Source organism: Oncorhynchus gorbuscha, linkage group LG20, assembly GCF_021184085.1.
Source record: "Oncorhynchus gorbuscha isolate QuinsamMale2020 ecotype Even-year linkage group LG20, OgorEven_v1.0, whole genome shotgun sequence".
Classification (NCBI taxonomy): Eukaryota; Metazoa; Chordata; class Actinopteri; order Salmoniformes; family Salmonidae; genus Oncorhynchus; species Oncorhynchus gorbuscha.
This window is the reverse complement of record NC_060192.1, coordinates 37184351-37198324: the sequence shown is the minus strand read 5'-3', so window position 1 is coordinate 37198324 and position 13974 is coordinate 37184351. Positions and strand designations below refer to the sequence as shown.

The window sequence follows — 13974 nt, the reverse complement described above, 5'->3', positions numbered from 1 at the left end:
GGGACAATTAGGAGGCCTGCGTCTTTTTACCGTAGTGTACGTGTAGGTATGTACAGCAGGACTAAAATAACAAATAACAAGTGAGTTGTTAGAGAGACAGACCAGGGACCAGAGAGTTGTTAGAGACAGACCAGGGACCAGAGAGTTGTTAGAGAGACAGACCAGGTACCGGAGAGTTGTTGGAGAGACAGACCAGGTACCAGAGAGTTGTTAGAGACAGACCGGGAACCAGAGAGTTGTTAGAGACAGACCAGGGACCAGAGAGTTGTTAGAGAGACAGACTGGGGACCAGAGAGTTGTTAGAGAGACAGACCAGGAACCAGAGAGTTGTTGGAGAGACAGACCAGGGACCGGAGAGTTGTTAGAGACAGACCAGGGACCGGAGAGTTGTTAGAGACAGACCAGGGACCAGAGAGTTATTAGAGAGACAGACCAGGGACTAGAGAGTTGTTAGAGAGACAGACCAGGGACCAGAGAGTTGTTAGAGGGACAGACCAGGGACCAGAGAGTTGTTAGAGAGACAGACCAGGGACCGGAGAGTTGTTAGAGACAGACCAGGAACCAGAGAGTTGTTGGAGAGACAGACCAGGGACCGGAAAGTTGTTAGAGACAGACCAGGGACCAGAGAGTTGTTAGAGAGACAGACCAGGGACCAGAGAGTTGTTAAAGAGGCAGACCAGGGACCAGAGAGTTGTTAGAGAGACAGACCAGGGACCAGAGAGTTGTTAGAGAGACAGACCAGGGACCAGAGAGTTGTTAGAGAGACAGACCAGGGACCAGAGAGTTGTTAGAGAGACAGACCAGGGACCAGAGTGTTGTTAGAGAGACAGACCAGGGACCAGAGAGTTGTAAGAGACAGACCAGGGACCAGCGAGTTGTTAGAGACAGACCAGGGACCAGAGATTTGTTAGAGACAGACCAGGGACCAGAGAGTTGTTAGAGACAGACCAGGGACCAGAGGGTTGTTAGAGACAGACCAGGGACCAGAGAGTTGTTAGAGACAGACCAGGGACCAGAGGGTTGTTAGAGAGACAGCCCAGGGACCAGAGAGTTGTTAGAGAGACAGACCAGGGACCAGAGAGTTGTTAGAGATAGACCGGGGACCAGAGAGTTGTTAAAGAGGCAGACCAGGAACCAGAGAGTTGTTAGAGAGACAGACCAGGGACCAGAAAGTTGTAAGAGACAGACCAGGGACCAGCGAGTTGTTAGAGACAGACCAGGGACCAGAGAGTTGTTAGAGAGACAGACCAGGGACCAGAGAGTTGTTAGAGACAGACCGGGAACCAGAGAGTTGTTAGAGACAGACCAGGGACCAGAGAGTTGTTAGAGAGACAGACTGGGGACCAGAGAGTTGTTAGAGAGACAGACCAGGAACCAGAGAGTTGTTGGAGAGACAGACCAGGGACCGGAGAGTTGTTAGAGACAGACCAGGGACCGGAGAGTTGTTAGAGACAGACCAGGGACCAGAGAGTTATTAGAGAGACAGACCAGGGACTAGAGAGTTGTTAGAGAGACAGACCAGGGACCAGAGAGTTGTTAGAGGGACAGACCAGGGACCAGAGAGTTGTTAGAGAGACAGACCAGGGACCGGAGAGTTGTTAGATACAGACCAGGAACCAGAGAGTTGTTGGAGAGACAGACCAGGGACCGGAAAGTTGTTAGAGACAGACCAGGGACCAGAGAGTTGTTAGAGAGACAGACCAGGGACCAGAGAGTTGTTAAAGAGGCAGACCAGGGACCAGAGAGTTGTTAGAGAGACAGACCAGGGACCAGAGAGTTGTTAGAGAGACAGACCAGGGACCAGAGAGTTGTTAGAGAGACAGACCAGGGACCAGAGAGTTGTTAGAGAGACAGACCAGGGACCGGAGAGTTGTTAGAGACAGACCAGGGACCAGAGAGTTATTAGAGAGACAGACCAGGGACTAGAGAGTTGTTAGAGAGACAGACCAGGGACCTGAGAGTTGTTAGAGAGACAGACTGGGGACCAGAGAGTTGTTAGAGAGACAGACCAGGAACCAGAGAGTTGTTAGAGAGACAGACTGGGGACCAGAGAGTTGTTAGAGAGACAGACCAGGAACCAGAGAGTTGTTGGAGAGACAGACCAGGGACCGGCGAGTTGTTAGAGACAGACCAGGGACCGGAGAGTTGTTAGAGACAGACCAGGGACCAGAGAGTTATTAGAGAGACAGACCAGGGACCAGAGAGTTGTTAGAGACAGACCGGGGACCAGAGAGTTGTTAGAGAGACAGACAAGGGACCAGAGTTGTTAGAGAGACAGACCAGGGACTAGAGAGTTGTTAAAGACAGACCAGGGACCAGAGAGTTGTTAGAGACAGACCAGGGACCATAGAGTTGTTAGAGAGACAGACCAGGGACCAGAGAGTTGTTAGAGAGACAGACCAGGGACCAGAGAGTTGTTAGAGACAGACCAGGGACCAGAGAGTTGTTAGAGACAGACCAGGGACCAGAGAGTTGTTCTAATCCCAGTTCTGGTGGGGGAATCACATATTAGATGATGAACTGTGTTCGCTAGCAGTTGGAGGTATGCCACTTACTGCAGTTGTGCCATTGAGCAAGGCTCCTAAGCATAACTAAAACAGTGTCTTAATCATTTAAAAAAACATCTTCTGTTGTTTCAGAGTGTCGTGTGATGAAGTCAATGGCCTATGGTAAAATGTCCGCTCCTCTGACCAACCGTGGTTCTCCTCGCTCCGTGGGCCTGTCTAAACGCAGAATGTCCCCCGCAGGCTCAGGTACGACTGCAACACACACACACACACACGCACGCACGCACGCACGCACGCACGCACACACACACACACACACACACACACACACACACACACACACACACACACACACACACACACACGTGTTTCTTTATTGTTGTTGTTTATGCTGTAAACACTTCTGTCAAACGACAGGGCAAGAGACTTAGTCCTGTCGGATTCTTTCTGTCCAACTGAACCGGGATGAACCTTAACATGTTCTGAACTCTGGGGTCACGCGCTTTAGGCTAGATAGTGTGTGTTAGTGTTAGTGTGGACGAGTGAGATTGTTTTTGAATGTGTTTATTTAAACAATGTGTTTGTTTATGAATGTTTGTTTATGAATTTGTTTGTTTATCAATGTGTTTGTTTATGAACGTGTCTTTGAGTATTTGTGTGTTTATGGGTACCTGGACCCTGTAGATGTGTGTATGCCTGTAGGTGTGTTAATGCCTGTAGGTGTGTGCTTGTCACTATGAGGATTTCTCACAAGGACAAATACACACTTACATTTTTGCCAGTCCGCACAAGGAAATATGCTATTTTAGGCTTAATTAAGGGTTAGGGTTAGAGTTGCAATTAGGGTTAGGTTTAAGGTTAGGTTTAGGTTTAAGTTTAGGTTTGGTCTTTGGGGTTAAGGTGAGGATTAAGGTTAGGTTAAGGGATAAATTTAGGGGTTAGGGAATTGTTTGGTCCCCACAAGGATAGTAAAATGTGTGTGTGTGTGTGTGTGTGCGTGGGTGCGTGGGTGCGTGTGTGCGTGGGTGCGTGTGTGCGTGTGGGTGTGTGTGTGTGTGTGTGTGTGCGTGGGTGGGGATTATACATGTGCCTGCGCTCATGAAAACGTACTGTTGAATTACTGCACCAAACCGACTGGTTTTTGTAATGGATTGCTATTGAGATGTGTAGTAAACCTGAACCCTGATTTATGTAGTATTTTGTCATGAGTGATAAATTGGCATGTTTCATTACTGGTTAACATGACATATTTCCTACTCAAATCAGTACATCATTCTCCCTTATTGACAACTGTGTTTTTTAAACTTTATTTAACTAGGCAAGTCAGTTAAAGAACAATTTCTTATTTACAATGACGGCCTACCCCGGCCAAACCCAGACGACGCTTAGCCAATTGGGTGGCACCCTATAGGACTCCCAATCACAGCCGGTTGTGATACAGCCTGGAATCAAACCAGGGTGTCTGTAGTGATGCCTCTAGTGCTGAGATGCAGTGCCTTAGACCGATGTGCCACTCGGGAGGCCAACTACTGAGCTTTTGGGTATCTACTACTTAAAATCGACACATACCTACAATTCCTACATACTCACTATTGAATTACTAGTAGTGTTGAGCAATTAGTGCTTTTTGAGTTCGGTTCGGTTTCAGTTCGATTATAAAGAAATTTAATGACTGTTTTAATTTTCGGTTTTAATTATTTGGGTTTGAATGCTGTAACACAAAAAGAAAACAAAGAATAAAAGTCCCCATGATGGTAGTGACTGTAATAAAAGTCCCATGATGGTAGTGACTGTAATAAAAGTCCCATGATGGTAGTGACTGTAATAAAAGTCCCATGATGGTAGTGACTGTAATAAAAGTCCCATGATGGTAGTGACTGTAATAAAAGTCCCATGGTGGTAGTGACTGTAATAAAAGTCCCATGATGGTAGTGACTGTAATACAAGTCCCATAATGGTAGTGACTGTAATAAAGTCCCATGATGGTAGTCCCATGATGGTAGTGACTGTAATAAAAGTCCCATGATGGTAGTGACTGTAATACAAGTCCCATAATGGTAGTGACTGTAATAAAAGTCCCATGATGGTAGTCCCATGATGGTAGTCCCATGATGGTAGTGACTGTAATAAAAGTCCCATGATGGTAGTGACTGTAATAAAAGTCCCATGATGGTAGTCCCATGATGGTAGTCCCATGATGGTAGTCCCATGATGGTAGTGACTGTAATAAAAGTCCCATGATGGTAGTGACTGTAATCCAAGTCCCATGATGGTAGTGACTGTAATAAAAGTCCCGTGATGGTAGTCCCATGATGGTAGTCCCATGATGGTAGTGACTGTAATAAAAGTCCCATGATGGTAGTGACTGTAATAAAAGTCCCATGGTGGTAGTGGCTCTAATAAAAGTCCCATGGTGGTAGTGGCTCTAATAAAAGTCCCATGGTGGTAGTCCCATGATGGTAGTGACTGTAATACAAGTCCCATGATGGTAGTGACTGTAATAAAAGTCCCATGATGGTAGTGGCTCTAATAAAAGTCCCCATGGTGGTAGTCCCATGATGGTAGTGACTGTAATAAAAGTCCCATGATGGTAGTGGCTCTAATAAAAGTCCCATGGTGGTAGTCCCATGATGGTAGTCGCTATAATAAAAGTCCCATGATGGTAGTGGCTCTAATAAAAGTCCCATGGTGGTAGTCCCATGATGGTAGTGACTGTAATAAAAGTCCCATGATGGTAGTGACTGTAATAAAAGTCCCATGATGGTAGTGACATGATGTTAGTGACTGTAATAAAAGTCCCATGATGGTAGTAACTGTAGTAAAAGTCCCCATGATGGTAGTGACTGTAATAAAAGTCCCATGATGGTAGTGACTGTAATAAAAGTCCCCATGATGGTGGTGACTGTAATAAAAGTCCCATGATGGTAGTGACATGATGGTAGTGACTGTAATAAAAGTCCCATGATGGTAGTGACTGTAATAAAAGTCCCATGATGGTAGTTACTAATAAAAGTCCCATGATCGTAGTGACTGTAATAAAAGTCCCATGATGGTAGTGACTGTAATAAAAGTCCCCATGATGGTAGTGACTGTAATAAAAGTCCCCATTATTGTAGTGACTGTAATAAAAGTCCCTATGATGGTAGTGACTGTAATAACAGTCCCATGATGGTAGTGACTGTGATAAAAGTCCCATGGTGGTAGTCCCATGATGGTAGTCGCTATAATAAAAGTCCCATGATGGTAGTGACTGTAATAAAAGTCCCATGGTGGTAGTGACTGTAATAAAAGTCCCATGATGGTAGTGGCTCTAATAAAAGTCCCATGGTGGTAGTCCCATGATGGTAGTGACTGTAATAAAAGTCCCATGATGGTAGTGACTGTAATAAAAGTCCCATGATGGTAGTGACATGATGTTAGTGACTGTAATAAAAGTCCCATGATGGTAGTAACTGTAATAAAAGTCCCCATGATGGTAGTGACTGTAATAAAAGTCCCATGATGGTAGTGACTGTAATAAAAGTCCCATGATGGTAGTGACTAATAAAAGTCCCATGATGTTAGTGACTGTAATAAAAGTCCCATGATGTTAGTGACTGTAATAAAAGTCCCATGATGTTAGTGACTGTAATAAAAGTCCCATGATGGTAGTGACTGTAATAAAAGTCCCATGATGGTAGTGACTGTAATAAAAGTCCCCATGATGGTAGTGACTGTAATAAAAGTCCCATGATGGTAGTGACTGTAATAAAAGTCCCCATGATGGTAGTGACTGTAATAAAAGTCCCATGATGGTAGTGACTGTAATAAAAGTCCCATGATGTTAGTGACTGTAATAAAAGTCCCATGATGTTAGTGACTGTAATAAAAGTCCCATGATGGTAGTGACTGTAATAAAAGTCCCATGATGGTAGTGACTGTAATAAAGTCCCATGATGGTAGTGACTGTAATAAAAGTCCCTGTAATAAAAGTCCCATGATGGTAGTGACTGTAATAAAAGTCCCATGATGGTAGTGACTGTAATAAAAGTCCCCATGATGGTAGTGACTGTAATAAAAGTCCCAGTGATGGTAATAAAAGTCCCATGATGGTAGTGACTGTAATAAAAGTCCCATGATGGTAGTGACTGTAATAAAAGTCCCCATGATGGTAGTGACTGTAATAAAGTCCCATGATGGTAGTGACTGTAATAAAAGTCCCATGATGGTAGTGACTGTAATAAAGTCCCATGATGTTAGTGACTGTAATAAAAGTCCCATGATGGTAGTGACTGTAATAAAAGCCCCATGATGGTAGTGACTGTAATAAAAGTCCCATGATGGTAGTGACTGTAATAAAAGTCCCATGATGGTAGTGACTGTAATAAAAGTCCCATGATGGTAGTGACATGATGGTAGTGACTATAATAAAATTCCCCATGATGGTAGTGACTGTAATACAAGTCCCATGATGGTAGTGACTGTAATAAAAGTCCCATGATGGTAGTGACTGTAATAAAAGTCCCATGATGGTAGTGACTGTAATAAAAGTCCCATGATGGTAGTGACTGTAAAAAAGCCCCATGATGGTAGTGACTGTAATAAAAGTCCCATGATGGTAGTGACTGTAATAAAAGTCCCATGATGGTAGTGACTGTAATGTGATGGTAACTAAAAAAAGTCCCATGATGGTAGTGACATGATGGTAGTGACTGTAATAAAATTCCCCATGATGGTAGTGACTGTAATAAAAGCCCCATGATGGTAGTGACTGTAATAAAAGCCCCATGATGGTAGTGACTGTAATAAAAGTCCCATGATGGTAGTGACTGTAATAAAAGTACCATGATGGTAGTGACTGTGATAAAAGCCCCATGATGGTAGTGACTGTAATAAAAGTACCATGATGGTAGTGACTGTAATACAAGTCCCATGATGGTAGTGACTGTAATAAAAGTCCCGTGATGGTAGTGACTGTAATAAAAGTCCCGTGATGGTAGTGACTGTAATAAAAGTACCATGATGGTAGTGACTGTAATAAAAGTCCCCATGATGGTAGTGACTGTGATAAAAGTCCCGTGATGGTAGTGTCTGCCCATTACTGCTTATCACTTATGAACCATCAGTTATTCACATTACTTTAATACAATATTTCAGTTTTTTATATAACATTAGTTTTATTTGATGACTATTATTTCATTCCAAGTCATCATCTCGTCTCTATAGTGCTGCTGTCTGACAAAATCACTATTTTAGGAGTTCTTCAAAGTAAATAAGGCCTACTTTTATGACTGCTGAATACCAACTATCAATCACTGAGATCATGTATTTTTCAGGTAGAGATACCTCGCCAAGCAAAATCTGCTCTCTAGATCACCCCATGATCACGATACGTCGCTAAGCAACAGCTGCTCTCTGTATCACCCCATGATCATGATACGTGAAACTACAACTCCCTACTACATGGCACAGTTCAGGTTGGATCTGATGTATCTCTAGAGAAACTACAACTCCCTACTACATGGCACAGTTCAGGTTGGATCTGATGTATCTCTAGTGAAACTACAACTCCCTACTACATGGCACAGTTCAGGTTGGATCTGATGTATCTCTAGAGAAACTACAACTCCCTACTACATGGCACAGTTCAGGTTGGATCTGATGTATCTCTAGTGAAACTACAACTCCCTACTACATGGCACAGTTCAGGTTGGATCTGATGTATCTCTAGAGAAACTACAACTCCCTACTACATGGCACAGTTCAGGTTGGATCTGATGTATCTCTAGTGAAACTACAACTCCCTACTACATGGCACAGTTCAGGTTGGATCTGATGTATCTCTAGTGAAACTACAACTCCCTACTACATGGCACAGTTCAGGTTGGATCTGATGTATCTCTAGAGAAACTACAACTCCCTACTACATGGCACAGTTCAGGTTGGATCTGATGTATCTCTAGAGAAACTACAACTCCCTACTACATGGCACAGTTCAGGTTGGATCTGATGTATCTCTAGAGAAACTACAACTCCCTACTACATGGCACAGTTCAGGTTGGATCTGATGTATCTCTAGAGAAACTACAACTCCCTACTACATGGCACAGTTCAGGTTGGATCTGATGTATCTCTAGAGAAACTACAACTCCCTACTACATGGCACAGTTCAGGTTGGATCTGATGTATCTCTAGAAAACTACAACTCCCTACTACATGACACAGTTCAGGTTGGATCTGATGTATCTCTAGAGAAACTACAACTCCCTACTACATGGCACAGTTCAGGTTGGATCTGATGTATCTCTAGAGAAACTACAACTCCCTACTACATGGCACAGTTCAGGTTGGATCTGATGTATCTCTAGAGAAACTACAACTCCCTACTACATGGCACAGTTCAGGTTGGATCTGATGTATCTCTAGAGAAACTACAACTCCCTACTACATGGCACAGTTCAGGTTGGATCTGATGTATCTCTAGAGAAACTACAACTCCCTACTACATGGCACAGTTCAGGTTGGATCTGATGTATCTCTAGTGAAACTACAACTCCCTACTACATGGCACAGTTCAGGTTGGATCTGATGTATCTCTAGAGAAACTACAACTCCCTACTACATGGCACAGTTCAGGTTGGATCTGATGTATCTCTAGAGAAACTACAACTCCCTACTACATGGCACAGTTCAGGTTGGATCTGATGTATCTCTAGAGAAACTACAACTCCCTACTACATGACACAGTTCAGGTTGGATCTGATGTATCTCTAGAGAAACTACAACTCCCTACTACATGGCACAGTTCAGGTTGGATCTGATGTATCTCTAGAGAAACTACAACTCCCTACTACATGGCACAGTTCAGGTTGGATCTGATGTATCTCTGGAGAAACTACAACTCCCTACTACATGGCACAGTTCAGGTTGGATCTGATGTATCTCTAGAGAAACTACAACTCCCTACTACATGGCACAGTTCAGGTTGGATCTGATGTATCTCTAGTGAAACTACAACTCCCTACTACATGGCACAGTTCAGGTTGGATCTGATGTATCTCTAGAGAAACTACAACTCCCTACTACATGGCACAGTTCAGGTTGGATCTGATGTATCTCTAGTGAAACTACAACTCCCTACTACATGGCACAGTTCAGGTTGGATCTGATGTATCTCTAGAGAAACTACAACTCCCTACTACATGGCACAGTTCAGGTTGGATCTGATGTATCTCTAGTGAAACTACAACTCCCTACTACATGGCACAGTTCAGGTTGGATCTGATGTATCTCTAGTGAAACTACAACTCCCTACTACATGGCACAGTTCAGGTTGGATCTGATGTATCTCTAGAGAAACTACAACTCCCTACTACATGGCACAGTTCAGTCTGGATCTGATGTATCTCTAGAGAAACTACAACTCCCTACTACATGGCACAGTTCAGGTTGGATCTGATGTATCTCTAGAGAAACTACAACTCCCTACTACATGGCACAGTTCAGTCTGGATCTGATGTATCTCTAGTGAAACTACAACTCCCTACTACATGACACAGTTCAGGTTGGATCTGATGTATCTCTAGAGAAACTACAACTCCCTACTACATGACACAGTTCAGGTTGGATCTGATGTATCTCTAGAGAAACTACAACTCCCTACTACATGGCACAGTTCAGGTTGGATCTGATGTATCTCTAGAGAAACTACAACTCCCTACTACATGGCACAGTTCAGGTTGGATCTGATGTATCTCTAGTGAAACTACAACTCCCTACTACATGGCACAGTTCAGGTTGGATCTGATGTATCTCTAGAGAAACTACAACTCCCTACTACATGGCACAGTTCAGGTTGGATCTGATGTATCTCTAGAGAAACTACAACTCCCTACTACATGGCACAGTTCAGGTTGGATCTGATGTATCTCTGGAGAAACTACAACTCCCTACTACATGACACAGTTCAGGTTGGATCTGATGTATCTCTAGAGAAACTACAACTCCCTACTACATGGCACAGTTCAGGTTGGATCTGATGTATCTCTAGTGAAACTACAACTCCCTACTACATGGCACAGTTCAGGTTGGATCTGATGTATCTCTAGAGAAACTACAACTCCCTACTACATGACACAGTTCAGGTTGGATCTGATGTATCTCTAGAGAAACTACAACTCCCTACTACATGACACAGTTCAGGTTGGATCTGATGTATCTCTAGAGAAACTACAACTCCCTACTACATGGCACAGTTCAGGTTGGATCTGATGTATCTCTAGTGAAACTACAACTCCCTACTACATGGCACAGTTCAGGTTGGATCTGATGTATCTCTAGAGAAACTACAACTCCCTACTACATGGCACAGTTCAGGTTGGATCTGATGTATCTCTGGAGAAACTACAACTCCCTACTACATGGCACAGTTCAGGTTGGATCTGATGTATCTCTAGTGAAACTACAACTCCCTACTACATGACACAGTTCAGGTTGGATCTGATGTATCTCTAGAGAAACTACAACTCCCTACTACATGGCACAGTTCAGGTTGGATCTGATGTATCTCTAGAGAAACTACAACTCCCTACTACATGACACAGTTCAGGTTGGATCTGATGTATCTCTGGTGAAACTACAACTCCCTACTACATGGCACAGTTCAGGTTGGATCTGATGTATCTCTAGTGAAACTACAACTCCCTACTACATGGCACAGTTCAGGTTGGATCTGATGTATCTCTAGTGAAACTACAACTCCCTACTACATGACACAGTTCAGGTTGGATCTGATGTATCTCTAGTGAAACTACAACTCCCTACTACATGACACAGTTCAGGTTGGATCTGATGTATCTCTAGAGAAACTGTGCAATGTGCTCATTAAGCTCAGATTTTTTAAAAACTAAATGTAATTAAAATAATTGAACCAAATATCATCAGTCAATTAGTTGTTTAAAATAATATATATATATATATATATATATATATATATATATATATATATATTGGTTAATCGCTCAGCACTAATTACGAGACAATGACTACTCATTACAAGCCATTATCAGCTAACAGAGATCAACTAAGACAACACAGAAAAACATTTCAGAAACAATATTAATCTTACCAACAATGACTTCCAGTCTTCTTATGTCGAGGGTCTCCTTGGTTTCCTTGGCAACAGGTCAAATGAGGTAAGCAGAATGGGTAGGTATACCAATATGAACATACTGTACATTTGCATACAAATGTAACAGTATAGACTTTACGCCCGTCCCCTCGCCCCGAACCTGGGCGCAAATCAGGGACCCTCTGCACACATCGACAACAGTCACCCTCGAAGCGTCGTTACCCAACGTGCCACAGAAGCCGCGGCCCTTGCAGAGCAAGGGGGACTACTACTTCAAGGTCTCAGAGCGGGTGACGTCACCGATTGAAACGCTATTTAGCGCACACCGCTAACTAAGCTAGCTGTTTCACATCCGTTACACAAACACACATATTTATCAGCTAGGATGCCAAAAACAGAGGTTATATAACTACATTTCAATGGGGCTAGCAGGCTACACTCAATGGCTAATGGCTAAGACTATTTTGACTAGCAATTGCTTTTTTTATGTGGTAAAAAGTTAAATAAATGGCTAAACAACGACATTAAAGTATTTATAAAGCAAAAAGGAAAGTTATTAAAAAAAGTTATGAACGACGGTGAAGGATAAAATACGATTTACATCCGGGATTGTTAAAAACAGTAGCTAGCTAACAACAACCAACCGCTTCCTGTTTTGTCTTCTTCTGTGGACGCAAAAAGCCGGTGTAGTTAACTTACGCTGTAGTGTTTTGACTACTTGATGTTGCTCGTAAATAAGTAGTCAAAACACTACCGCTTTACAACACCGGCTCTTCGCGACCACAGAAGAAGACAAAACAGGAAGCAGTTAGTTGTTGTTAGCTGTTTTAAAATCTCTACCTGATTACTACAGGAAACACTACTGTTTTCCTACTGAACACTACAACACCTCTCCTTGTGTGTCTTGAGTAGAGCATCATCTACACATTCACCTCCCAATCCCTCCCAAGTCTCTACATACTCACTACTGCACCAATAGGTTTTGTGTAGTAATACTACAGTATTTGTTTTATGAAGGTGCCCTGACAGACCTAGGAAGAAGGTTGTGTTTATTCATGTGTTAGTGCTCATGCTAGTGATCTGTTGTGCCCCAAACGACAGCCTATTCCATTTTTGTAGTGCACTACACTATGGACCCTGGTCAAAAGTAGTGCACTACCCTATGGACCCTGGTCAAAAGTAGTGCACTACCCTATGGACCCTGGTCAAAAGTAGTGCATTACCCTATGGACCCTGGTCAAAAGTAGTGCACTACCCTATGGACCCTGGTCAAAAGTAGTGCACTACCCTATGGACCCTGGTCAAAGGTAGTGCACTACCCTATGGACCCTGGTCAAAAGTAGTGCACTACCCTAAGGACCCTGGTCCATAGTAGTGCACTACCCTATGGACCCTGGTCCATAGTAGTGCACTACCCTATGGACCCTCGTCCATAGTAGTGCACTACCCTATGGACCCTCGTCCATAGTAGTGCACTACCCTATGGACCCTCGTCCATAGTAGTGCACTACCCTAAGGACCCTCGTCCAAAGTAGTGCACTACCCTAAGGACCCTCGTCCATAGTAGTGCACTACCCTAAGGACCCTCGTCCATAGTAGTGCACTACCCTATGGACCCTCATCCATAGTAGTGCACTACCCTATGGACCCTCGTCCATAGTAGTGCACTACCCTATGGACCCTTGTCCATAGTAGTGCACTACCCTAAGAACCCTGGTCCATAGTAGTGCACTACCCTAAGGACCCTCGTCCATAGTAGTGCACTACCCTAAGGACCCTCGTCCATAGTAGTGCACTACCCTATGGACCCTCGTCAAAAGTAGTGCACTACCCTAAGGACCCTGGTCCATAGTAGTGCACTACCCTATGGACCCTCGTCCATAGTAGTGCACTGCCCTAAGGACCCTGGTCCATAGTAGTGCACTACCCTAAGGACCCTGGTCCATAGTAGTGCACTACCCTAAGGACCCTGGTCCATAGTAGTGCACTACCCTAAGGACCCTGGTCCATAGTAGTGCACTACCCTAAGGACCCTCGTCCATAGTAGTGCACTACCCTATGGACCCTCGTCAAAAGTAGTGCACTACCCTAAGGACCCTGGTCAACAGTAGTGCACTACCCTATGGACCCTCGTCAAAAGTAGTGCACTACCCTAAGGACCCTCGTCCATAGTAGTGCACTACCCTATGGACCCTGGTCAACAGTAGTGCACTACCCTATGGACCCTCGTCAAAAGTAGTGCACTACCCTAAGGACCCTGGTCAACAGTAGTGCACTACCCTATGGACCCTCGTCAAAAGTAGTGCACTACCCTAAGGACCCTGGTCCATAGTAGTGCACTACCCTAAGGACCCTGGT

The 13974-nt window shown here is 43.8% G+C and overlaps 1 protein-coding gene across 2 annotated transcripts in view; it reads left to right on the top strand.

Annotated features, from left to right (window-relative positions):
• The window catches only part of dclk1a (doublecortin-like kinase 1a), a 256000-nt gene that overhangs the window by 125428 nt on the left and 116598 nt on the right, over positions 1-13974 (top strand). For both annotated transcript variants that reach the window (XM_046318199.1, XM_046318201.1), the window contains one exon: positions 2640-2753. In XM_046318199.1, coding sequence (XP_046174155.1) covers positions 2640-2753 — 114 coding nt within the window. The remainder of the gene's footprint in view (positions 1-2639; positions 2754-13974) is intronic.